At 41.0% G+C, this 25,708-nt stretch overlaps 1 protein-coding gene across 10 annotated transcripts in view; it reads right to left on the bottom strand.

Annotated features, from left to right (window-relative positions):
• Positions 1 to 25,708, bottom strand: part of si:dkeyp-72e1.9 (syntaxin-binding protein 4) — a 112,221-nt gene that overhangs the window by 38,289 nt on the left and 48,224 nt on the right. For 7 of the 10 annotated variants that reach the window (XR_005447455.1, XM_038739301.1, XM_038739283.1 and 4 more), the window contains exons 3-9: positions 22,667 to 22,762; positions 19,176 to 19,245; positions 18,983 to 19,057; positions 11,531 to 11,610; positions 10,644 to 10,736; positions 7,939 to 8,062; positions 5,880 to 6,021 (exon numbers count right to left, since the gene is read on the bottom strand). Coding sequence is in view for 9 of the 10 variants with exons in the window: in XM_038739301.1 (XP_038595229.1) it covers positions 5,880 to 6,021; positions 7,939 to 8,062; positions 10,644 to 10,736; positions 11,531 to 11,610; positions 18,983 to 19,057; positions 19,176 to 19,245; positions 22,667 to 22,762 (680 nt within the window). In the remaining variant the exon portion in view is untranslated. The remainder of the gene's footprint in view (positions 1 to 5,879; positions 6,022 to 7,938; positions 8,063 to 10,643; positions 10,737 to 11,530; positions 11,611 to 18,982; positions 19,058 to 19,175; positions 19,246 to 22,666; positions 22,763 to 25,708) is intronic. The other 3 variants (XM_038739306.1, XM_038739320.1, XM_038739312.1) reach the window with 1 other exon arrangement.

Here is a 25,708-nt window from a genome sequence, read left to right on the forward strand (position 1 = left end):
CAGTATTTTACACTAATCTAAGGCTAAAAATGCAGAGGTCTGCACAAGCACATTTTACTTCCCTTCCTCGTCCCTCTGTCTCTCCTCTACTATCCTCCATCGTGTTCACTTAATTTCCCTTCAAGTAGTCCCTCACTGCTGCACTGCATACATCTCAGTCATGTATTATCCAGGTATCCTTGTACACATGGTAGCTCCGCTTTAATCTTGAGAAGCTGCAGAGCTGCAGTCTGTATTCATTCAACTTACACTGTAATTTTCCAGCTAAACTGAGGCTTTTTGATGACCCTTTTCTCTCTCTCTCTCTCTCTCTCTCTCTCTCTCTCTCTCGCCTGCCATTCTTGTGCAGAGTTTTGCGTGCATGCCATGCTGCCGACCACTGCACGCTGCGGTTCCCCGCGGGTCTATTTCAAGTAGCTGTCTATTTAAAAAACGATATAATATTCTTTGTGTGGTTCATCAGTGGTGATAAATTATCCGAAAGGACAACTCGGCACAACACCAGTGAAGCTGGAGCTCCGTCTCTTCAGCAAGTATTCCTCTGCTGCCACTACACACACACACTCACTACGCCTACACATGCACACTGACGCCCCAGGGTTAGGGTTACAATTTTGGATTTATTCACGCACTTTCAAAACATTTGTTAAAAGTTTTATTCTTTTTACATGTTTATTTACAGCATTAAATATTGAAATGTGTATTGTAATAGGCTGTATATTAACTTATTCTATGTAAAATCAGACGTTGAGCACCCTCATATCACCAAAATGGCATGATTATTAGTACTATTATTAATTTTTATTGATAGTTCTGACCTGCTCTATGAAAAGTGCAATGAGATAACTTCTGTTATGAATTGGCGCGGCATAAATAAGTAAATTCCTGAATTACTGCCAAAGAGCTACAATCCTAATGCATTTCATCCAATCAGAACCATGGCTGCCACCATGGAAATGTTACTAAAACAAAAACCGTAGACCAGGAGTGTCCATCTGTCTGCTGGTTGTCTAAAGGCTCGTGCAGACTACACGAATTTAGTGTCGGACTACACAACTTGCCGTCTTGTGACAGGAGTCTTGAAGTCGTTGTGGCGTTTACACTACAGGAGCTGACAACGACTCTGTCACCCAATGCTGGTCTCCAAACCACGTTTAGTCAAGAAAACACATGTGAAACGGGAAATGACGCGAACCTACACACCAAACAGCTGTTGTTTGTTATTATAAAGATACCAATTATAAAGACAAAGAATCTGGGTGAAAGAAAGGATTAGCACAGGCAGGTAGCAGGGATTGTCTGAGCTACAGAGAGAGCTGGAGGTCAGTAAAAAGTGTTTTGCAGTGAAAAGTAGCTGCCTGCTCTCATTGGCTGGATGTGGATGTCGAGTCGGCCGACTCCTCCAGATATTTGACATGCTAGATATCTGGCTGCCATAGGCGATGTGTCTGAAATGTGTCGGGGAGCCATTTTGATGGGTCGGTGAGTAGTTCACACATAACGACTGGTGACTGCCGATCGATCGCTGATTTAATAGGGGTGGGAATCGCAGGGTACCTCACGATACGATACGATACATGATACATCGCTCATGATAACGCTAATATCACGATACAACAATTCTGTGATAATTGATATCCTAAAGTGATACATCACGATATCTGTCTATTAATACAAAATGCCTGTGAAAAAGTTTACTATTTATTTGCTGCAAATCTGAACTGTTAGAAAACAGCACAATTCTGCTCAGTCTGTAAATAAAACTACAGAGCAACTATGAAAAATTATCAAAACATTTGTTTATAAAAAAGGCACATAAAATGCAAATTCGCTTAATTTTTTACTGCAAATACAAATTGCTATGTAGCACCTAAGTCTAATCTGTACATCACATTATATTAATAACTGGTCAGTGACACAGCGTTGTGCTGCCCTTTCTCTTCCTACTGATAGGAATACATCAATGTAAACCCTGCTACTGCTAATTGACTGAAGCTAAGTAGGTTTGGGCTTGGCCAGTACCTGGATGGGAGACCTCCTGCGAAAACTAAGTTGCAGCTGGAAGTGATGTTGGTGTGCCAGTAGGAGGCAGTCTTCCCTCTAGTCCTATTAATAGTGGTGAGCATTCTGCCGCTAAATGGCTGCCGTGCATCACCCAGGTGGGTGCCACACATTGGTGGTGGTCCCCCCCCGCTTCACTGTGTAGCACTTTGAGTATCTATGATAAATCGCCATACAGGTGAAACTTGAAAAATTTGCATATCGTGCAAAAGTTAATTTATTTCAGTAATTCAACTTAAAAGGTGAAACTAATATATTATATAGACTCATTACATGCAAAGTGAGATATTTCAAGCCTTTATTTGATATAATTTTGATGAGAAAATTAGAATATTGTGAAAAGGTTCAGTATTGTAGGCTCAAAGTGTCACACTCTAATCAGCTAATTAATCTAAAACACCTGCAAAGGGTTCCGGAGCCTTTAATTGGTCTCTCAGTCTGGTTCAGTGGAATTCACAATCATGGGGAAGACTGCTGACCTGACAGTTGTGCAGAAAACCATCATTGACACCCTCCACAAGGAGGGAAAGCCTCAAAAGGTAATTGCAAAAGAAGTTGGATGTTCTCAAAGTGCTGTATCAAGGCACATTAACAGAAAGTTGGAAGGGAAAAGTGTGGAAGAAAAAGGTGCACAAGCAGCAGGGATGACCGTAGCCTGGAGAGGATTGTCAGGAAAAGGCCATTCAAATGTGTGGGGGAGCTTCACAAGGAGTGGACTGAGGCTGGAGTTACTGCATCAAGAGCCCCCACACACAGACGGGTCCAGGACATGGGCTTCAAATGTCGTATTCCTCTTGTCAAGCCGCTCCTGAACAACAAACAACGTCAGAAGCGTCTTACCTGGGCTAAAGAAAACAAGAACTGGTCTGTTTCTCAGTGGTCCAAAGTCCTCTTTTCTGATGAGAGCAAAATCTCATTTGGAAACCAAGGTCCCAGAGTCTGGAGGAAGAGAGGAGAGACACACAATCCAAGATGCTTGAAGTCCAGTGTGAAGTTTCCACAGTCTGTGTTGGTTTGGGGGGCCATGTCATCTGCTGGTGTTGGTCCACTGTGCTTTATTAAGTCCAGAGTCAGCGCAGCCGTCTACCAGGACATTTTAGAGCACTTTATGTTTCCTTCAGCAGACGAGCTTTATGGAGATGCTGGCTTCATTTTCCAGCAGGACTTGGCACCTGCCCACACTGCCAAAAGTACCTAAACCTGGTTAAGTGACCATGGGATTACTGTGCTTAATTGGCCAGCAAACTCGCCTGACCTGAACCAAGAGAAAGATGAAAGACATGAGACTGAACAATGCAGAAGAGCTGAAGGCCGCTAAGCATCCTGGTCTTCCAGAACACCTCAGCAGTGCCACAGGCTGATAGCATCCATGCCACGCCGCATTGAGGCAGTAATTCATGCAAAAGGGGCCCAAACCAAGTACTGAGTACATATGCATGATTATACTTTTCAGAGGGCTGACATTTCTGTATTTAAAATCCTTTTTTTTTTTTTTTTTTTTGTTATTGATTTCATGTAATATTCTAATTTTCAGAGATTTTGAATTTGGGGTTTTCATAAGCTGCACGCAATCATCGAAATTATATCAAATAAAGGCTTGAAATATCTCACTTTGCATGTAATGAGTCTATATAATATATTATTTTCACCTTTTCAGTTGAATTACTGAAATAAATGAACTTTTGCACGATATTCTAATTGTTCGAGTTTCACCTGTATAAATGTAATTCATTATTATTATTATAGCTGTATTTGGGTCCAACTGCAGACCTCCACTGTCAGGCCAGTCAGGACAGGAAATAATGCAAAAACTACAAAATAAAAGCATGCAATTTGACAGGAACGCATAAAAAAATTATACAGTTTAATCATGTAGACATAGGGGAAGGATTTTTTGTCGTTGATTTATATTATTTAGTCAACATTGTAATGGGAAACTAGCACGCTAATTCCTTATAGCATATTGATTTGAGCCAATTCTACTTAGCACTTAACATGCCAATGTAGCAACAAAGCCCACTGTATATCGCTTTAATCATTCAACTAGTAACAGTATCTTTTTTTTTTTTTTAAACAGGCACTATTTATTCTGTCAAAATACGATGTTAATTCCGTCCATACAGCCACATCCATTCACAGAAAAACATCTTGTTTTTAACTTGTAACTTCCAGTCATCCTTTACTGCAATCAGCTGAATTTAAAAGGAAAAATGGACAACTGTGGAAACTGGACTACAATTTCAGCTTTATGGGAGCCTGTGGTATAACGAACGTTACCGGCGGGGTTTAATAAATCAATAATAGAAGGCTGGACAGAGACTTCATTGCTCATTACGTGGTCAACACTTTCTCTCCCACACAGCAGCCCAGATGTGTGTGATACTGCAACAAAGTTTAAGTTTTAAAAGCATGAAATAAACCAACAAAGACTACTGCTCAAGGTGTGTTTATTTTAGTGTGTGTATCTTATTAATATAATGTTCATTTGTGATTAAAAATAATGGTTGTTGGTAAATTAATTACTGACCCCCACAGATGCATGATTAAGAGCTCAGACCCTCCTTATGGACCATAAGTAGAACCCTGCTGGACTATGTGGACTATCAAATTGTACAATCCATAAAAATGAACACACATGCAATACAACATGTATACCTGTATCGATAATTTTGTAAATATCCACTTTTTAAAAATGAATGGAGTCAATAGCCTACTGTACTATAATATACTATAATACTTTTACTTTATTCACTGTACACACACAGATTACACAGTTAGAAAAGGAGTTGGCAGCAGTGACTGATTTGCATTATCCAAAACATTACAAAAAGAGTCTGAATGCATGGGTCTTGGCATGTTCCATCAAAATATCTACCACTATCAATATTTGTACATCTAAATCACACAAATTAGGATATGCCAACACTGGCTGTGGTGAGGAGTAGTATCTTTATGTGGATAACTATTTAAATAACCATGTGTGTCAAATATCTCACTGCTCCAAAACAGCTGATTCAAACTATCAACTCGTTATGAATCCTGAAGCTGCTTCAATCAGCTGTGTTGAAGCAGGGACAGATTAAATCATGCAGGACAGGGGGTGACTTTCTTCAGGAAAGGGTTGGGAAACACTGTCGTAGTACCTAAACTTCAATTCAACTAAGATCAATTCATACAGCCAGCAAAGTCTTTGCACACTGTTTAACGTCAAGTGTGAAAAGCTACACCGAATGGTCTAAACGATACAGATTTTTATTTTATCTTCTTTTGGACCAATAACTAAGCAGAGTAGCAGATCAAGACAGTGAAGTTAGCAGCTCTTGTTTATTTCACACAGAGCTCAGGAAACATGTACATATTTGTACAGTCCGCCACTCAGGATGTTCAGCACGTGAACCAAACGTGTAGTTTATGTTAATATTGTATTTTCACGATCGCGATGCTAATGTCCGTTAGCACGTTAATAGAGATTCCCATTATATGTTAGTATTGAGCTAACTGTTGAAGCGCTTTTTTGTATTAATATTATGTATCGATATGATGGGCTCGAATATTGATACAGTATTATGGAAAAATGTACAACGATATTGCCGTATTGATTTATTGTCACACCCCTATGATTTACCCTGATCACAGCCCGATGGTCACCGAGCTCGGCAACTGTAGGGTAACATATATAATGTATATAAGCCACAGATGGTTGTGTGTCAGTCATATTATTTGGATGAACATTACTCCATTCACTATACCCTTCATCCTTCCCTCTCCTTCAACAGCTGCAGTTTTTGGGTTTAATTTGACTCTGCTTCGTTTCTTACCCGATGACAGTCTCCTCCAGATAGCACCTCCTGGATGAAGACCGCGGGGCCGTCTGGCCTGTTGGAGCCTCCTCCCAGGATGATGCCCAAACTGCTAGACCGCGCCACTGAAATGAGCTGAATCACTCCTTCCCCTGGATGACTGAGAATACAAAGACACATGCTTTGAAGTTAAGAAAATTGGCTCTATTTTTGTTAATGAATGCATGAATGAAAACTATTTATGTAAAAAATTACAACTGTGGACCCTATTATTGTAAAATGTAACTAGATCATGGATCAGAGGTGCACCATTTGTGCTGCACTGTCAATCTTTTCTGAGCGCCACGTGATGTACGGTGTGTCATGATTTGGAGTTTTTATTTTGAATGTCCTGTCCTTCCTTTTGTGCCTTTGTTTACTTCAGTTTGTGTACCCTGCTAGCACCGTCTATGATGGTATGAACTATCCAGTCTTGGACCCAGTGGACCCAATATCTGATAGATGTGATTATTACTCTCAGGCACATGAATATTTGGAGGAATGGGCCTGAGAACAGACAGGCTGCTCTGAATATAGTACAGGAAGAGCAGATGCCCACCTCCTTGTCACCTCTCTCCGGTGCTGCAGAGCTGCCTAGTGACCCAGAGACTTTGCCGTCCAGTGTCACAAAGACTCAGCTGTCAAGCATCAAGAAACTCATATGTTCAGCATCACAGAGACTTAGCTGCCCAGCGCCACAGAGCTGCCATCAACCCAGCCAGCAGCCTCCTGTTCCCGCTGAGCTGCAGCAATCTTCCGTGCCCATGCTCAGCAGGGTCCGGAGACTGTTGCTGCAGCTGAGTAGGAACAGGAGACAGCCGCAGCAACAGTCTCCGGACCCTGCTGAGTTGCTGCTGTAGCACCCCTCTGTTCCCTCTGAGCTGCAGCAATGTCCTGCTGCTGGGTTGTGGCCACCCCCTGTTGCTGTTGGGCTGCAGTAATCTCCACTTCCTGAGCTGTAGCAACTCCCTCCTGCCGAGCTGCAGCAACCCCCTGCTCCTGAGATGTATCTGTTTCTAGGTTCCAGTGCTGCTCTGTCATCTGTCTCCTGGTCTGCTCTACAGCCGCCGGACTCCTATGCGTTCCAGCCGCCTGACTACTGCGCTGCACTCCAGTCGCCCGACTCCCGCTCTGCACTCCTGCTGCATTATCCTCTGGGGCCAGCTGCCTTTTCTGACCTTCAGCCTCGTTGCCAGTCTCTAGAGTGATCTCCTCTTTGCCGGCAGCCTTCAGAGTTTTTTCCCCCCATTTGTTGCCTGCCTTCTGATGGGTACCGCCTTTGTCGTCAGCCTCCTGAGGGGTATCGCCTTCGCCACCGACCTCCAAAGGGGTACCGCCTATACAGCCGGCCCAGCCTCAGCCTCTCTACCCTGCCTCCTGATTACCCACTGGGCTGACTCTATCCTTGGGTCCTGCGTCCTGGTCATACTCGACCTGCTCTGAGGTTTCCAGCTCTACTTCTGCTCCGCCCCTGTCCATCTGTCTGGCCATTTGCCTGGGAGCACCAGCTCCTTTCTGCAGCTTCCCGGACACTTTGGATTTAATTTCTTGCCTGTGGGATTAGTTTGCCTGTGTTGGATTCCTTAACCTGGTTATGATCCTTGTCTACCTCACTACACTGTGAGCCTTTTGTCCCTGTTTAATTCTTCATTAAATCTTTGAACTGCACCTGCTTTGCCTTCTGGTGTTTGCTTTAAGGCCCAATCCTTTGTGTAGTCACCAAAATACCAAACTGCCACGTGACCAGTGCAGCGCCATGCTTTGTACTCCGGTTCCTTTATTATTACATATTATTAAGTTAGTTCATTTCTGCAATAGTTTAGACAGGCTTAAGTTTTTGCTTCTGCTGATTTTAGCTTTCATTGCTGCTGTACTGAAATTTTCCATTATACCACTCTCAATAGTTCTACATGCTTATTGAACCACTATTTTTTATGACTACATGTCCTTCTTTAAGTGGGTAGACAGTCTAGCCTATTCAGTCTCGCAACAATGGGAGAACAAAATGTGATGTGAATCCTGTATAGACAAATCTTACCTGAGAGAGCGAAGCATGGGCCCACTGTTGTTGTACATGTTCTGTGAGCCTGCTGGGCTCAACAACAAAGGACTCTGGGAGCGAGACGAGGAACCAGATGATGTACTATCCAGGTAGCGGCCTCCTTTGGAATAGCAAGAAAGAACAAAGGACAAAACACAAAAAAGATAGACAATTCCAGATTAAGAAATTATTGAGATGAGGGGTAGTAAGCAAATATGATGGTCTCTTGATATGTGTTTTATAAAGAGAGTAGTGCAGGCAATAAACTATTCACACATTTCAGGCATAAAGGTATGAAACAGAAGCCTTAAACAAATTTCTGCTGCTACAGATGGCTCCAGTGGCCACTGACATCCTGTATCGTCCTGTTAAAAATTAAACCTAAGCAATTCTCAGCATTGGATAATACCCAGTATTGCTGACCAATCTAACTGCCCAAATATCCTCCAGACTTGTTTTTTTTATATCTACTGCCTGGGGTAAACACCTTCTTATTTCCTTTCCACAGGTTCAAAAGGTAAATCTCATAGTAGGGAGGTGATTCATGCTAAAATTAAGTAGTATACAAATGTCATGGAGTCGTTGATACAATGAGTTGAAAAGACTTTGTTGTATTACACACATAGCTCTTGCTTTTTAGTAAGAAAATGGTGGGAAAGTACAACAACATGGAAGAACTTTCTCAAACATTCTGTCATTATGTGTTATATTATGAATAAAGAGTTTTATATTCCAAATGGATTAAAATTTTAGCATTTTGTAGTGCTTTTTTTGTTGGAGGAAATGGTAATGTCTTCATGTGTCCTATCAGCCAATTACATGGGTCATTCAGTTCATAACATGCCAGCTGACAAAGAGCACAATTCTCTACACTTTCTAACATTTTCATTTACTTCACCTTGGCAGGAGCTGAGTAGAGACTGTAGTACGTAAACTCCATCAACAACATGTGATGTGATTTTCCAGTGACATGAGAGTATATTTTTAGAGGTGGTACCAAGTTTGTTTTGCAAGTCTTAAGTGTTAAGACTAACAAGTCCTAAGTCTAGTACGTGGTAAATGGTCTGTACTTGTATTGCGCCTTTCTAGTCTTTTCAACCATGCAAAGCGCTTTACACTACATAAGGGGTTCTTAACCTTTCTGGCAGTCCGACCCCTTTTTGAGGTTGAAAATATTCCGCCAAAATTCAACCAAAAAAAGGCATTGCTGTGCGCCTCGTGTTTTCGAACCTGCAAAGCGCTTTCTGTCTGATCGGGTCCACCCAAGCTGATTCCATTCACAACTATAATCCATCTATCATTTTTGTGTGTCGATAGTAGCATTTTCGTGACCCTCATGGGAGAGTCCCGACCCCCAGGTTAAGAACCACTGCACTACAACATTCACACACATTGATACATTTACTCAATCATACACATCCACATACCAATGTCACAGCCATTGGGAGCTATTTAGGGTACACTTTGACATGCAGGCTGGGGGAGCCAGGGATCAAACCACCGACCTTCTGATAAGTGGATGGCCGCTCTACCCCCTGAGCCCCTGTAGTACAAGTTCCTACGTCTAGTCCTAAGTATAGACCAACAAGTCTGGACTCAAGTCAAGGCTAAGTCCTTAGTCAGTAGTCATTGGTGTTAACGGTCTCTGATGATCCTGTTGGTCTTCTTCCTGCACCGTTGGGAAAAGAGTTCCTTCATGGATGGAAGCTCCATCTTGGTGATGTGCTGTGTATAAGTTGTGTCCTGGAGTCCATGTTGAGCCTTCTCAACTTGCAGAGGAAAAAGAGCCACTTTGCTGTGATGGTGTCAATGTTCTAAGACCAGGTCAGGTCCTTGGTGATGTGAACCCCAAGGAACCTGAAGCTGTTGACTCTCTTCACCATAGTCCTGTTGATGGTGATGGGTGTGTCCTTCACTCTGTCACGTCCTATAGTCCACAATCAGCTACTTTGTTTTTACTGATGTTGAGATAGAGGTTGTTATCCTGGCACCAAGATCTCAAGCTAATAACAGTCTTCTTACATTGACAGTTGTCAAGCTGTGGTTGGCCGCACAGTCATGCGTGAAGAAGGAGTACTGGAAAGGGCTAAGCATACAGTTATGGAGGGGCACCAGTTTTGACAGTCAGGGTGGAGGATGTGGTGCTGCCTATTCTCACAGCCTGGGGTCTGCCCGTCAGGAAGTTTAGGATCCAGTCACAGAGGGTGGTGTTGAGTCCCAGATCTCTGTTCTTTAGTTCTTTTTTAAATGCACAACAATTACAGTGAAGCAGTTATTGGCAACAAAATTTGGCAACAACTCCCTTCAACATGTTCAAACAATATGTATAAAAGGAAAATCAGTCAAGTAAAAAGAAAGACAAACAAAACAAGACATGAACAGCATTTTCACATGTGTTCCTCTGGTCCAGAGGGTCGTGTGGAAGGCTAGGGTGAAGGCATCATCCATTGATCTGTCTGGTCTGAATGCAAATTGCAGTGGGTCCAGTGAGTCAGGGAGGGAGGAGGTGATGAAGGTTTTGACCTACCGCTCAAAGCACTTTATGATGGTGGGGGTGAGTGCTGCTGGGCGGTAGTCATTCAGGCATTGGGCACTGATCTTATTGGGGAAAGGGACAATGGTAGATTTTCTTAAAAGACACCCGCCAGTTGATCTGCACACATCTTGAGAGCTCAACCAGAGATGCCATCAGATTCAGGTACCTTGTGTGAATTGATTCTTTTTGAAGGATGTTGCGTGGATTAGTTCTTCTGAAGGATCAGCAGAATCGGCTGGTTTTCCTTTAGTGGACCCAGCTGTACGGAGGTGAGAAAGGAGCCAGGGTTTGAACTTCTCTCTTAAGCTCTTTTTACAGAACTATTTCTGTCACTTTGCATGTGCACAATGAATGCCCCCCAGGAGAGACTGAAATGTCAGAAATTGTGTGCCCCACAACAATTATTGTATTGGTCAGACAACTCGTCATACTAATGAATTATTTTTTAAGCATAAACCAATGTATTTTATTACCTTGAGATGTTCAAGTGTATGGACAGCCAAGCACAGTAACAGTGTTTTTACCATACTGTAAATGTGACAGATTTTCACTATAGGCTATATCAACAGGATGGCCTTAAATCCATGTATCCTCATTCTGGTGCTAACGTACCTTCATGTATCAACATCCTCTAAACAGAGCACACAAGACTGCTCACGTGCTGAAGCCATGTTTTAACAAATCTGTACCAGCTGGCTGCCTCCTTCCCAACTGAGACAGATGTTGGCAATTGTGTAATGTGCACTTGTCATAAGCCATTTTTAAGGGCAGACTTACTCCATCTACCCTTCAGGCTTAGTAGCCTACTTTGTCAAATATATATTTTTTTCCCCCCAATTGTTTTAAACATAGAACTGTACACAGACATCATGCCGTTTAGGCATTTTGTGACATAGAATTGGTAAAGTACTGTTTGTACAGGAGCGAGAACATGGAAAATAAGTGTCACATATATTTACATGAGCAGGAGCAGGAGATATTTACAGTTACTGCTTGTGGAAAAAACTGAAGGTGTAAGGCATCATACAAAAGACTAAAAAGGGATGTGCCTACCTTGCTGGATGGGAGAGTTGCGTGTTGATCCTGTACTACCATTAGACCCATACTTCTCCAGCAACTCAGCAAATTCTCTCCTATTAAGGGAAAACAAAAGAGAGACATTATTGGGATAAGAGTTTGTCATGATGGAAAGATGTACTCAAGGCGTTTTATTGACCGAGACACTGTCTGAACCAGAACTAAAATTGAGTTGATACCTACCAATAAATCTATTGATTTACTGAATTGTATTTGGGTTTAGTGAACAAAGGGAAAAGTTAAATGACTAATTACAATATACAACATTTTAAATAATTACAGTGGTTATATTTCGAATCTTCAGAATTCAGCCAAAGTTCATAGACATGGTTCTTTTGGATCTAAAACCTTTCAGTGTTTTAGGAACAAACATCTGGAACAACTGACCATACCATGTCAGATACCCTGAATATGTTGTAACTCATGGTTTTGGGCAGGCCATGAAAGCTATTAAATAAGTTATGGTAACTTTTAGTGTTATCCCATGTTGTGCTTCGTGTGTATGCTTAACATCGTGTTTGTTTTACATGCTATTTATTAGGGGTGTAATGATCCACCAAATCTACGGTTCCGTTCATACCTCGTTTTTTCCCCAGTTAGTTTTTTTCGGGGGGAGGGGGCATCATTATTATTAGTATAGTTTTGGGTGGGTTAAAGTAGTCTTATAGGCATGATCAGTCATTCATAACTTGACCAAAATAGTGACGTGACCGACACAGTTGGAAGACAATAAAATAGGTTTATGGTAATTATAGGCCTACAGTTTGTGCTAACTTTAAATACAGTGTTTTCGACATATACTTTACTTGGGTGGCCTGCACAGTTATATTAACAGCTGCCCAAGTATATTTGCCGACCCGTTATTATGTTACAAGACGTGAACACTGGATATTTTACAAGCATGGCGCGAAAGTGAACACACCAGTGCAGATGTCATTCAGTTGCGCACTGGTTTCTAACCACATGCGGCACAGCTGAAAATGGAATCGCAGGTGAGAGGGCAAGTACCACGTTGCTCTGGTGAGAGGGCAAGTACCACGTTGCTCTGGTGAGCAGCGGAGCTGTGTGTCGAAGGGAAGGGAGCAGATATTAATGAAGCTGCAGTAAACATCACAATCTGATGATCTGTTTCTATGATGACAAGCAGCCAAGTGTCCCAGTTACACCATTGAAAATGCCCAAAGCCACAGCCTACATGGCTTCACTCAGTAGAGGCGAAAGTGGCTGCTTTTAAATGAGTCACTCTCCCTAATCAATCACTGTGCTTCAGAGTTCAGAGATCAGTTGAGCACAACCAATACAAAATAGCTTGGATGTTTGCTGCCCAATATACTGCAAATTGGGTAAGGGCATCCCCCCAGAGGGTTCTGCAATATTTGTTAGGTAGCTTGGTAGCCTTTTAGTTCTAGATAAATTCTAGCACTAGGGTGAAATTCGGGTAATATATTAATTTTGATAAAGTTAATCCAGCCAGCTAGAGACTGAGGGAGGATAGACCAATGAGCACAAAACTTCACAGGTTCATAGGGAAACAATACATACAGACTGGAAATGATGTATCTGCTTCCTGTTTTTGCCATCATATTGTGTTGTAGATGATCTACAACACAATATGCCCTGTGGATGATGATTTCAATGTGGCGTTTCTAAGCAGATTATGGTAAGCGGTCATATTGGCTCCACAGTAAATAAGGACACAAATTGTTCTTGAACAGCACAAAAAATGACCACAACCTGCACCTCTGTCATAAACAGCAGCAACAGATGATTGGTTTAAAAGGTGCCACCAACAGGGCCAGTTCACTCATTTCACACTGGGCATAATCAAAACAATAAAGCAATCTTTAAAATCTGACAACTGTCACACTTATTCTTTTGATCATGATGCTGTTTGCTGCTGGTCCTGATCCTACCTGTTAATATAAATGTGTGTATAAATGAGCTGTTCTGTAAGTGTGTGTTGTCTGTATTTGCTCTTAACCAATTGACCTCTGTGGGACTAATAAAGATGTTGAACATGAACACCACCACCCCCAGCATTTTTGTGCATGTTGAGTGTTCCATGACTCAATTATATGCCTGTGACACATGTATTAGCGCATTAGACATTAACCTGCATTAAAAGCATTTTAGAGTACTTATATCTTTCTAAATCCCTCTTGTTTTTCCTCTTGTAATACGTTAAAATATTTTCTGAAGTCATCTTTCACTCGGTGTGTTTACATGATTCTATTCAATCAAATGTAATTTAGGGCAACGAGCTAACCCCGCCAATCATATACAACTGCTACTGACCTTGTCTGCTAGTGTATTGTTGCAGCTACTTTAGAGATGAGTGTTAGAAAATCAGTTGGTAAAAAATTATTTTTATATTTTACAAAGACAACATGGCTGACATCTAATTTATAAGGTTCTCACTCATTCTGAATCTCTTGATTACAAGGCAGATGACAGACGTGTGCGTGAAGGATGTAGAAAAGGTGGTGTCCCACTGCTATGGCTTTTCAGAGAATCATACTCACTAACTAACACCCACATTTGAGTAATCAAATGAAATCCCTGAACAATTTGCCAGTGGTAATTACTGTATACCCATACCACATATTCATTTCACTCAGAAATACATCACATTATAGAAGCTAAAGATGCTCTAACTGTAGTTTTACTGGGCCTAACCAATTTGTTAAATGCATTTTTTTTTTTTTTTACCGTATCTCATTAAACAGGGCAAATGTCAGCACAAATACCAGATTAAATGATTCCACCAAGGGGACTGGTATTGCCACCCTCTGCAGTCAGCACAAACTGCACAAATTGCATCACATGCATGTCTTCATGCATGTGCTGACAGAACTCGTAATCATATAATCATGAACACATTGCTCTATAGATACACTATTGTTCGAAACACCTGGAATGTTGTGATCGCTGGAAATGAAAAGAAACATGATTTAACATTGTCTATGGTTAAAGCCGACATACAGCACATAGACATACTGTAAAATTGCAAGACAGTGACTTTGCCAAGCTACCATCAGCGTTTCCAGGTGCGTACAACTGATAATAGACAGTTGTATTTCTGTAAAAACTATTATGCATTCAATTCCACAATGCAGAACAGAGTTTGCAATATACTTTATATGAATCTGTGACAAAGAACTGTGCTGTGGTTCACAGTACATGGGATTACCAAGCTGGCATTCATTTTATAGGCAACAGGGTACACTATGCATCCTAGAATGGAAGCAAATAGGTTAGAGGTGAAAGATATTTGTACTATCAACCATACCAAACAAAACAGTTGATATACCACATGTGTATGGCATTATATTGGTGTCTCAATACTGAGAGAACGATGGGACATTTTGAGAACTAAAAAAGATTTTTTGCATGCCTGTACATCTCTGCTGACAGCTCATGAGACAGCCACGTTCACTACCGTAAAACGTTTGACTCTGCCTTTATTTGGGACAGGCGTCCATATGGGACAGGCCTTTAATTCCTCTTGCACAAAACTGAAATAGGCTACTATGAAACTATTTATTTATTTCAAACAGAATATTACTTGTATAAAAATCATCCAATAATATCAAATACACGTCATTCATTTGATCCAGCTCTGACAGACGGGGTCTGTCTGGACGGCTTATGTGCTTTTATTTTTAAGGCAGCAACATAACGAAAACAACAACATAGTGCAGGATGATAAAAGTGTGGCAGAAGTTAGCAGACAGAGAGCACTTTTTATGAAAAGCTGTCTGGACTCTTTTGATGGGTGGACCCTTACAGACTGAAGGAATATAAATAATCAAGGAACGGACACATTCGGCACTTTTGTTTTTCTTTTCATCTTTTGTACCATGCAGGTTACACTGTTCGTTGTTTCCGTTAAATGAACTGAACGATTGAATTGTAGAGAATCTAACCGATCTAACGATGTGCAGCATGTCCATACTGACATATTGATCATACGTTTAAACATTAATATGTAGCATATTGACATTATTGCACATTTTCAGTTTTTTATTATTATTGTACAATACATATGTATTACACCTGGCAACACTGACACAATTTGTCAAATATCTGTGTAACGCCTGTCACCAATATGGGTAGAATTTGAAAATGTTGGATAAAAGATACAGACTGGCAGACATCTAAACATTCGGCTAGTTTCTAGAACTTATTTATTGCTGATCTTACTAGTATGTATTGTCAGTTGTAGATCTCTTGCTGTATTTGATGCTTTGTCGATGCTTGTATGTTGTTCCTCAAATGTAAGTTGCTTTGGATAAAAGCCCTTTTGTTAAAAGTAGGCTTTCCTGAAGTAACGTGATTTGATTTTCAATAAAATTATATATTTTTCACAGCAGGTAAGCATGAAGCTATTGCTAAGCTAGTTTGACTTGTTTTTAAAGGAAGGGAATCTGTTGTGGGGCAGACAGAAAGGCATAATCCCCCTCCTCTCATCCCCTCCAGCTCCTCTGGGCTGCAGGGTAGTTAAAGCACAGAGCACAGATTAACACACGAGGCTCATCTCGTCAGAAGCACTGCCCTAGGTTAAGCTCTTTTCCCTCTCTTAGTCTGCTGTCATTCTACCTTAGCACTGGCACCCCTTGAGAATCCATCACTACATAAGAGTAATAATCACCTCATAACTACACTTCACATGGCATTCATGTTTTAACCTATATAAATCTAAAGATGTCACTTTGCCTCACATTCATGAAGTTCTACATATTCATCCTATGATCTGCCCAATAATCCAGTCTGCTACTCATAGCTGAGTCACAGGGATATTACCACTAATAACTTCTAATTTCTGACACGTATCCTCTCTAACAGCTGAGGTATGTCAGAGTCTCTTTACTGAGGATTACACTTTGAGGCAAATATGCAAATACACCATTACCTTTGTCAATTTACAATTAAGGATCATGTTGTCTGAAGATGATTTGAGGGAAAGATAGAGTATATGAAGGTATAATTGGATTTTTTACTAACATAAACACAAGTCAATAAGCACAACTGCTTGAATTTGAAGTTCTGTGCGCTCTAACGTGGAGCAAAAGTAATTTGTTTCTCTGTACAGCCATGTCAGATATCAGAGAGCCTTTTTGACCAGTCAAAAGAGTTCGTCTGGACCCTGTCCGGGTCCATCATTTTCCCCAAAGTCCCAGCTGAGATGAATCCATGCCCACTCCCGTATGACAAAAGCCTGAAACGTAGGCTATATGACAGCTACAGAAGCTTTGAGAGTACCGACACGGGGCACTGAATTTGAGGAATTTACTGTTTTTCAGAGTGTTCATTAAAGAAAAACATTAATCCTCTGGAGTAAAGCTATGGAACAGTCTCAGTGTGGAACTAAAGCAATGTCCAAACATAAATCAGTTTAAAATTAGGTATAAGGATATGGTTTTCTCAGGTTACAGGGATGAAGAAGGGGGTAAAGCATTTATTTTCAGTTTCGTTGTTGTTTTTTTTATTATTTCATTTTACGAGTTGCTGAAATTCATTCTTTCCTTTTATGTTCATTTTTTCCCCTTTCTTTTTTAAAATAATTGATGTACATTTTGAATTGCTTTTGGGTATGACAAAGTAGATGTGTAAATATTAATTTAATATTAATTAATATTTATTGATAATTAAGTTGATTATTTATAAGCATTTGATTTGTGGACACGCGGTGGGATTAAATTAAGTTTTTTCCCCCCCTTCTTCCCACTCCTTTTTGAATATGTAAAGAAATGTACAAGAATTTCAACAATTTCTTTGGCTGTAACTATTGTTATTGTTATGTATTTATTTATTATTGTGCTATTTTATAATTTGGATTTGTTTATTTGATTGCATTTCCTTGTCGGATGTTTCTGTTTATATATTTGAAATAAACCTGTGAAAAAATTATAAAAAAATAAATCCTGAAAGACTACGAGTTAAAAGTTAAGGGTTCTCTGATCTCAGAACAGTGCCCATCCCAGGCTCTACAGATCACAGACAAATCATTTTTGCTCCACTTTTCATTGAAATATGTGGTGCATAAGTGAGAGTTTGTGAACCAAAACATTTTGTGAGAAAATATTCTACAGGTCTGCAACTCTCATTGTATGAATTCACATACGGATTTGCAGATGTGAAGTTTACAAATTTTATAGCATTTTTTTCAAATTTACCGATACCCATGTGTGACTATTTTCTACAACCACAAATTCCACCGTCACAGGTGCTCAGTTGTTTTGCTTCAATAATACCTTTATAAATGAGGCCTGTGACGTTGACAGCTGGCACTGACCTTGTTTTCACCCATACTGGTTACAGTCAGATTAGAAAGCTGGCTGGACACTAATACTACCGGCATGTGCCATCAGTAACGCCAGTGTTGCCAATACTACTGTGCATGTGTTATATGTATTGTGTACACCACAAACAAACAAGATGCAGAGACTGCAGGAGTTTGCCTTGCCTATATAAAGGAGTTGCCAAATTTGAGGCTTATCAACATGGGCTCAGAATTCTAGCTTGTAAAAACATGCTGCTGCTACACGTCTAGACTGCTGGGAGACTTCCCATGATGCACTGAGGTCCTGTATGCATTCTTCTCCCATTAATGTTTATTACTAACTTCCCTCTCCCGTAGTTCAGTGCTTTCCGTGTTGTGCATTGTGCTACTGTGTTCGCTTTCCTCCCAGTCACAAAATTATGGATCCCCTGCAAACACTGTGACAACCAGTGTGCCACAAGCGCTGGCAACTGGCAGCAGCCGATAGCTCCTGCAAACTTGTTGTTGTTGTTGTTTTTTATCTGTTTTTTCCGGCTTTATAGCAAAAACGTGATACCTCTGAAATAAATACAGTCATTGGAAGATGAAGACGGGGTTTTTGGAATAAAGAGCAGCAGACCACGATCCACCCGGCCCAAACAACCGGACCAGGCCCCACAGCGGGTGCGGTGATCGCTCAGAGGAGAGGAAAGAGAGCCAGGAGAGGAGCCATGCTGGCCCAGCTTGGACTGTTCTTAAAGAGCTGGTCTGGACAAAATGGGACTCATGTTAACCAAGCACTGGAATTCAGAGACTTTTGTGCCCACATCGTTACAGAGTCCTGTCCCATTAACATCCGGGATCACGCAGGTGGTCCATGTTCTGAGCTGTCAGTGCAAGACTTCAGCAAGTTGAGAGGAAGTGGACGGGGTGTATACGTGCATGTATATATGTATATAAATAACTGTATTGTTTTATTTTATTTTATTTTATTTTATATGTTACCATATTTTAATATAGGCCTACACTTAATTACATGTTGTGTGTGTAGCACGAAGGAACTACAAATTTCGTTTAGTTATGCAGCCTTGTGCTGTATTATGACTTACAAACAACGTTGTACCTTGTATGAATGTGCTGTATGGTATACAGAGACATTTACTTACTTTGCTTCTTCATCTCTGGCTATGAGAAGGCGCATGTGATTGGTTGCCGAAGCTGCTCTCAAGACGTCCACAGCTCTGTTAATATATATATAATACAGAGACAGAACACACATTTCCATTAGTGTTACAGGATCACCTCTGTCAACCATGTGGTTAAAACAATGACAAAAGCAATGAATCCTGACTGGACTACCTTTCACTTGTGACTCCTACTAGACTGTCCCCGTTAACCTCCAAGATCTGGTCCCCTGGCATCAGGTTTCCTGTAAGAGGTCAGAGAAAGGTCAGGTGATCTTTAGTCCACAATGGAGGTATCAGCTACAAGAAGAACATGAAATACAATATATAGTTAGTACACAATGGTGGGAAAATATTTCTATTTTTCAAGGATGAGGACGGACCAAGATAACAGAACCAGAGGATTCTTTCTGTGGGGCTTAAAGCTCCGCAACATCAGAGAGAAAGTAATCGTCATCATTGTCAAGATTCCTTCCAGAAAAAGTCAGCATTGGAAGATATTTCACACCACAGTTGGTAAATTTTTCCACACCTGCATGGCTTCCAATGGATCCGGCCATGACTACAATACTGAGAGGAATCCATATCATAGTGGCTTAAAGCCATCCAGTGGAACTGTGGAGTGATATACTGTAGATGGAGGTATGTCTGGTGATCATAGCATCATGAGCATTCAATACTGTGGACATGCAAGCAAGTGTGCTGCAAGAATTACTAGTATACTTGTTACATTTTTGTTTAATTTTGTATTTTGTCCACCCTTATTACTAAAACATGTGTGATTACGATTACTTATGACAGAAATACACTTATCAAAATCAGAAAAGTAAGTGGAGGGATTGGACTGAGTGCGGCGGCCTTTGAGACAATCATTGCTCACAGCATCTTCCATCCAGACAAACAGACCAAACGTCACAGGAGGTTGTGTGATCAGACCAGGAACAGAGGAAAGCTAGCAGGGATAAAAGCTAAGCTAACCCAGGTCAGACCTAAGGCTATTCCACTACCCGGTATAAGCAAAACCATTTGGGTCCATCAGACCATATTTCTCTGCTCCTCCAATTTGGGTTCAGGAGGCAGACACCATCTCCACAGCTTAGGACTGCTGGGAGACTTCCCAGGATTCTTCTTAATACATGTTACTAACTCCACTTCTTCCCTCTCCCGTAGTTTTGTCCTTTCTCGTCTCTCTCGTCTCTCCTTCTGTCCCTTTCTGCAGGTGATTCTGGCTCCGGACCCAGCGAGTCTGGATCTGTGGTTGAATGCCTGACACCCACTGCTACAATTATTATTATTAATCCTCTTATTACTATCATTAGGGGTCCAAGCCCGAAGTGGGCTGGGAACCTGCGAATGCAAGGCATCGCGGTTCCCAGTACCGCAAAGCGGCTGGGAACCCTATTGGAATCGCTCTCGTTTTGATTATTATTCTTCCATGAAGAAAACTGATACTGCGGCCTACACGGTAAGTGCTACAGACGCGAAACTCACAGGGTAGGTCCAGGTCACCGCAGCGACCGCAGGCGCAAATATTTGCACGCCTCTACCTCTAGGGGGTGCTATAACAATTTTTTTGTGTTTGGGCTTGGAACTCCCGCCTACGAAGGCGCATTTCAAAAACCTTATATCGCGTTCGGTGGATCCTGCTGAATCTCGTGGTATAGGCCACGCCCATTTCCGCCTAGACTTTTTTTTTGCGAAAACTGCAAAACCTATTTTAATTAACTTCTCCGAAGCAGCAAGTCCGATCGACACAAAATTTGACACAGACCATCTCTGGACTAAGGTAATACAGGCTTGTGCTCCCCAGATTAATATGTGAAAAACCTTTCCAGTTATAGGCTAACAATTGTTTACGCAAAACATTAGTAACAGGAACTGATGTCATATCTTCGGTTTGGAATGGCCAATCAACACCAAACTCATCGACTCATTCAATCTCTTCCAAGGTTCATCTCTCCTGAACATTCAAGAACAATTCACCTGACAAATCCTCTGCCTCAAAACAAGCAGCCGATTACAAAGCTCCAGCAATCAAGGAGAAGGTAAAGGACTTACTTTTTACAATACAGACAATCCAGCAAAACTATTCAACACTCAGAGTTCCGTCAACACCAGCTCTCTTCTCCTCCTTCACTCCTTCAGGATTGGAGTTGCCACCTCAGTCTCTTAATACAGTTAATATAGATCATGAGCCGCTGGTCCTCCCAAGCGTACCACCGCTACACTTGTTCAGATCTCAAAGTTCTCAGATCCACTCAACTTTCTCTCAAATAACTGGAAGGTTTTGGGGGGTCTGTCAACCCCGTGTGCTACGTTGGATTCCCAAAAACCAAAGCTGTACAGCAAGTCCAAGCCTCACACACAATCATTTCGTTTCTTCAATACATCATTTAAACAAATCTTTTGTTGGTGTGATCCTTGCAAGTGAATTTGAGCATTTTAGCAGAGTTTCAGGAGCAGGGTCACACCTCAATCATGCCACTCCCGGCATTTCCATAAATACCCACCTAACCCATCTCCTCTGCTTTGCTTTCATTTTCCGCACCTCACCCCCTTCTCTATCTTGTTTTCTCATCTCCTTTTTCCTCTCCGTAGGATTATGTGGGGCTCCGTCATGCCTGAGTGGTACGCTGGATTTCCCACAGTAGCAAACCAAAGCTGTACAGCGAGTCCAAGTCAATCCTTAGGAACAAAACAGACACTGCTAACTCAATGGGGACCACCAGAAGCATTCCAGTGGGACTCTTGTACATCATCTTCAAGTGGTACGCACTTGTCATAAACCATCACCTTAAGATTTCTGCTGGTACACTATAAAGACCCCATCCTATCAGGCGTTTGATGTCAGATTCAGCAACCCTTCACAGAATCCCAAAGCTGTTACCTAAAAAATTCCATTTATTAATCACACTTCATCTGATTTGCAAATGAGCACAAGTACAGACCTCAGTGAGTTCATACAGGGACATCAGACCCTTCGCTGGGTGCTATTAGGACAATCACAAGTAGAGCGCAGATGTTCTTTTCGTAGTTGAATGTGGAACAGTGATCCATAATAAAACACAATATTCAATTGTCACTTGTAACTGGTTCCAGTAATTCAAACCTAGGCTTCAAAAAACTCCCAGCTGAAATCACACACACTTTAAGTTTTATGTGATAAGCTATAAATTAGCACAGGAGCACTGCAAAGCTGCATCTTATGTTTTATACAGTTTGTACACAAATGAATGCTAGTCCTCTAGCCTACTGGAGAAGAGTTGTAAGATGTAAAGAAACTACATTCACATTATGAAGACCAGATCATCAGAATCAGTTGGACACAGCATTATAATGACCTCATTTTAAATAGATCCATGCCATCTTAAATGACCAAACTCACCCCTTTAACCAGAGTTGGATTGAAGGGGGTATTTTTATTCATGGAGGATGGGTAGTTAGGGTCAGGCTAGCCATTAGGAAGGAGATAACAGGTCACTGAGCCAATAATGTATAGTTTATTCGGTACTGTTCCTTTTATGTATTGTTTTACTTTGTCCATTTCTTACTGCCTCTGTGTTCTTTTTGGACCGCTGACTTCTTTAAATTTGAACTGAAGTAATAAAAGAAGGTCCGGGACATTACACAAAAAAAAAAAGTATCATAAGAGGGTACAATACTTACCATCACTTGAAGCAAGGCCACCTGGTAAAATCCGTTTGACGTAGACTCCAAACTCCTCTCCAGTTTGCTCCTTCACTCCACCAATCACTTTAATTCCTGTTGGGAGAAAAATCACTTTTTCTTTACATTTTTCAATTTTCTTTCTGTTCAGTAATTTTGCAATCAATTAAAGAGATCAATGACAGTGACCAGAGAGAGTAATTAATTTCTTCTTGCCTAACTGTGTTCAGGAGAACATTTGATCAAGACTTAATTTCATCTCAAATTTCTCCCTACTCTTGACCACACAGCAGGAAAAATCAACTACTATCCAGGTGCCTTTTCACTAATATCCCTCTATTGAATTTTCCTGCTTCTGACAGCATATACCGTATCACTGAAACCACCAAGTACATTATAAAGTCCTCAGGACAAGTAAGTGGTTTCTTCAGATTAAGCTTACAATGGTGTAACTTTAACTAAGAGCTCAGTTAGATTGAGTCAACCTCTAAGTCACCACTACATTACTACACTATTTCAGGTTCCACAGTAAAAAAACAACTGTAAACTCCAAATGGAACAAATGCTAATTACAGTACATAAATGAATAATAATAACTTGGTACAGATGGGATTTTAAATATTGTGACCTAGGGGGAGTGAAGGGAAGGTCATTATTCAGCAGCTGCTAATTTATTAGCATATAGCTGAGAATAGGAATGAGAGGGTCGTATAAGTCAGCTCTCCAATCATTCTTGGATTTCAAGGGGCACAAATGTGTTACTTCACGGCAGATATTTAGAAATGATTCAATATTCTGCCATTTATATACTTAGTAGCTTCTTATTTGTACAGTTGTTGTCATTTGAAATGGATGTGTATGACAAAGAAGTCTTTGTGGGTCCCACCTGCAACTGTGTACACTATTTCAGTGAGATGTAGGGGGCTGCAACACAGACCGTTGGCTCAGACAGACTACATTTGTAACGTTACAAGACTTTTTTTGTGTACCGTTACCCTCCCACCTCTCCCAGGCCTCGTTACTCACAAAATGACGATGAGCATTCTGACCGTTTCAGGTTTATTTGCATCAAGGTGAAGAACTTTTAACTTAAAGGACTTTTATTCACAAATAACTTGACAACATTAATCAGGTTTCTGAATTTTGTTATGCTTTACTCCTCCCAAGGCGCCTGTCATTCTTTACCTATCAGACTTTTACTTACACATGTCCTGACCATGTTCTGTTCCCATGATCCAATATTTATGTTTAGTTTTTTTATTCGCCATTTTCTACATAATAAATTATACAGTACACATTTAAGAGAGGTTTATAGTGGTGATTTAAGGGGTTACAGTGCAGCTACAGTGGCTTGTTTGATAGTGAAGACAACATTAGGAAGTTAACAAAAGACTTGGTATCTGCTACCTGCAGTAAGACAATTGACAAAGACATCTCCGCTGCAAACCTTCTGCTCACAACGATCATAGCTCTCTGCCACAGTGAATGACAGAACATGGACACAGTGTTTGTACAGCAGAAGCCTCATAACTAGCAAAGAGGGGGCTGTTGAGCTACTAACCTCATAATTTAGCATTTGTACAGGCTGGGTTTTGTGCAGAACTCAACAGCTTAAGCCAACAACAGACTACTACAGAACTGGGGACAGCCCAAATCAGTGCTGAACAAAACATACATTCATTTTCTGATTTATGCATTGAAGTGCAGTTGAACAGTGATGCAATGACTTAACTTAGAAAGAAAGCGGACAAACTAAAATATTAGTGACAAAAAACGAAATGATTCAAATAAGCAAAATGATTCGTGATATTCATTTCTAGTAAGTAGGGTGACCAGACGTCCCGAAAAATCCGGGAAAGTCCTGAATTACGAGCAGTTGTCCCGACCCCTTTCCGGTTTGTCCCGAAAATTACACCTAACATGAGTTTTGATCATAGCCTAATTAAACATTAAATACTGATCAGTGGATAGTTCTCTTGCTCCAGCAGGGGTTGCAGGTCATCTGTACATTGTGTCAACAGCGTTGTTACAGCCACAAAGTAACACTCGTCGTGCTTCTTGTGGTTAGTGGAAGTTACAGTCACGAGGACAGGGAAAGTGTAGCTTCAGGCAGCCACAGCACAGTAGAGAGATTTGACGTTGCGCAGACAGATGTGAGGTGTGATGTGATATGATGACATGAATAAAATAAATATAAAAATTAGGTAAAAGATCATCCAATTGATTACCAGTAGTAGCCCCCCCTCACAGTCTGTATTCAGACTGAAAGATCAAGCGAGCTTTTGCCCTTCTGCTCCACAGGAGGTTTCTGTCCTCCCTGAGCTCGCCTTAAGACACCTGCGTTACCATTTGACAGGTGTACCGCCCCAGTCAAACTCCCCACCTGCCACTGAGCGGGTCATGAAATGCATCCATCTCGTGGTAATGTGGTGCTATCTGACGCTGAACTATAAATCTGAATCTACATCAAAGGTGTCTGTGGTGGGACTTCTGTTAACCCAATTATAAACGCAGCTGAACAGAACACACTAACCGTTTCTGTTAGTTCTTCAGATTCCCTGCGTTCCATAATGCTAATACTTGTAGTGAATACATTGTAGTGACTGAAGCCTAGCAGGTAAAATGTCCCATATTTAACCATTAGATAAGGGCCTCAGTTGGCCTCTTACCACAGAGACAAAATGGTAACACTAACTGGGTCTGCAGCAAAGTCGCGCATGTTAATTACCGCCTGTTGGAAGAATGTGGTTATAAAGTTCTCTGTCTCTGTCTCCCACCCCTTCTTTTTCTTCTCTGAGGAAAACACTATCTTGTTCTTATGCTCAGCTTCAAAGTATTCTCCTCACCCCGACTATCATCTGATAAGAATAAGATCATTCTAAAGCAAAAGCAGCTGGAGCAAATATAAAAGACTTGCCTCTGTCCCTGATGTTCAGCTTCACATTTTGTTTTCCAAATGATTATTTCCCACTGAATTAAGGATATCCTTGCCTCACAAGGATTAAATATTCAAATACTTGTAAAGATCGTAACAAGAAATGT

This window comes from Micropterus salmoides, unplaced genomic scaffold (assembly GCF_014851395.1).
Source record: "Micropterus salmoides isolate LMB-PRFRI ecotype aquatic unplaced genomic scaffold, ASM1485139v1 Ms_hic_scaffold_10, whole genome shotgun sequence".
Classification (NCBI taxonomy): Eukaryota; Metazoa; Chordata; class Actinopteri; order Centrarchiformes; family Centrarchidae; genus Micropterus; species Micropterus salmoides.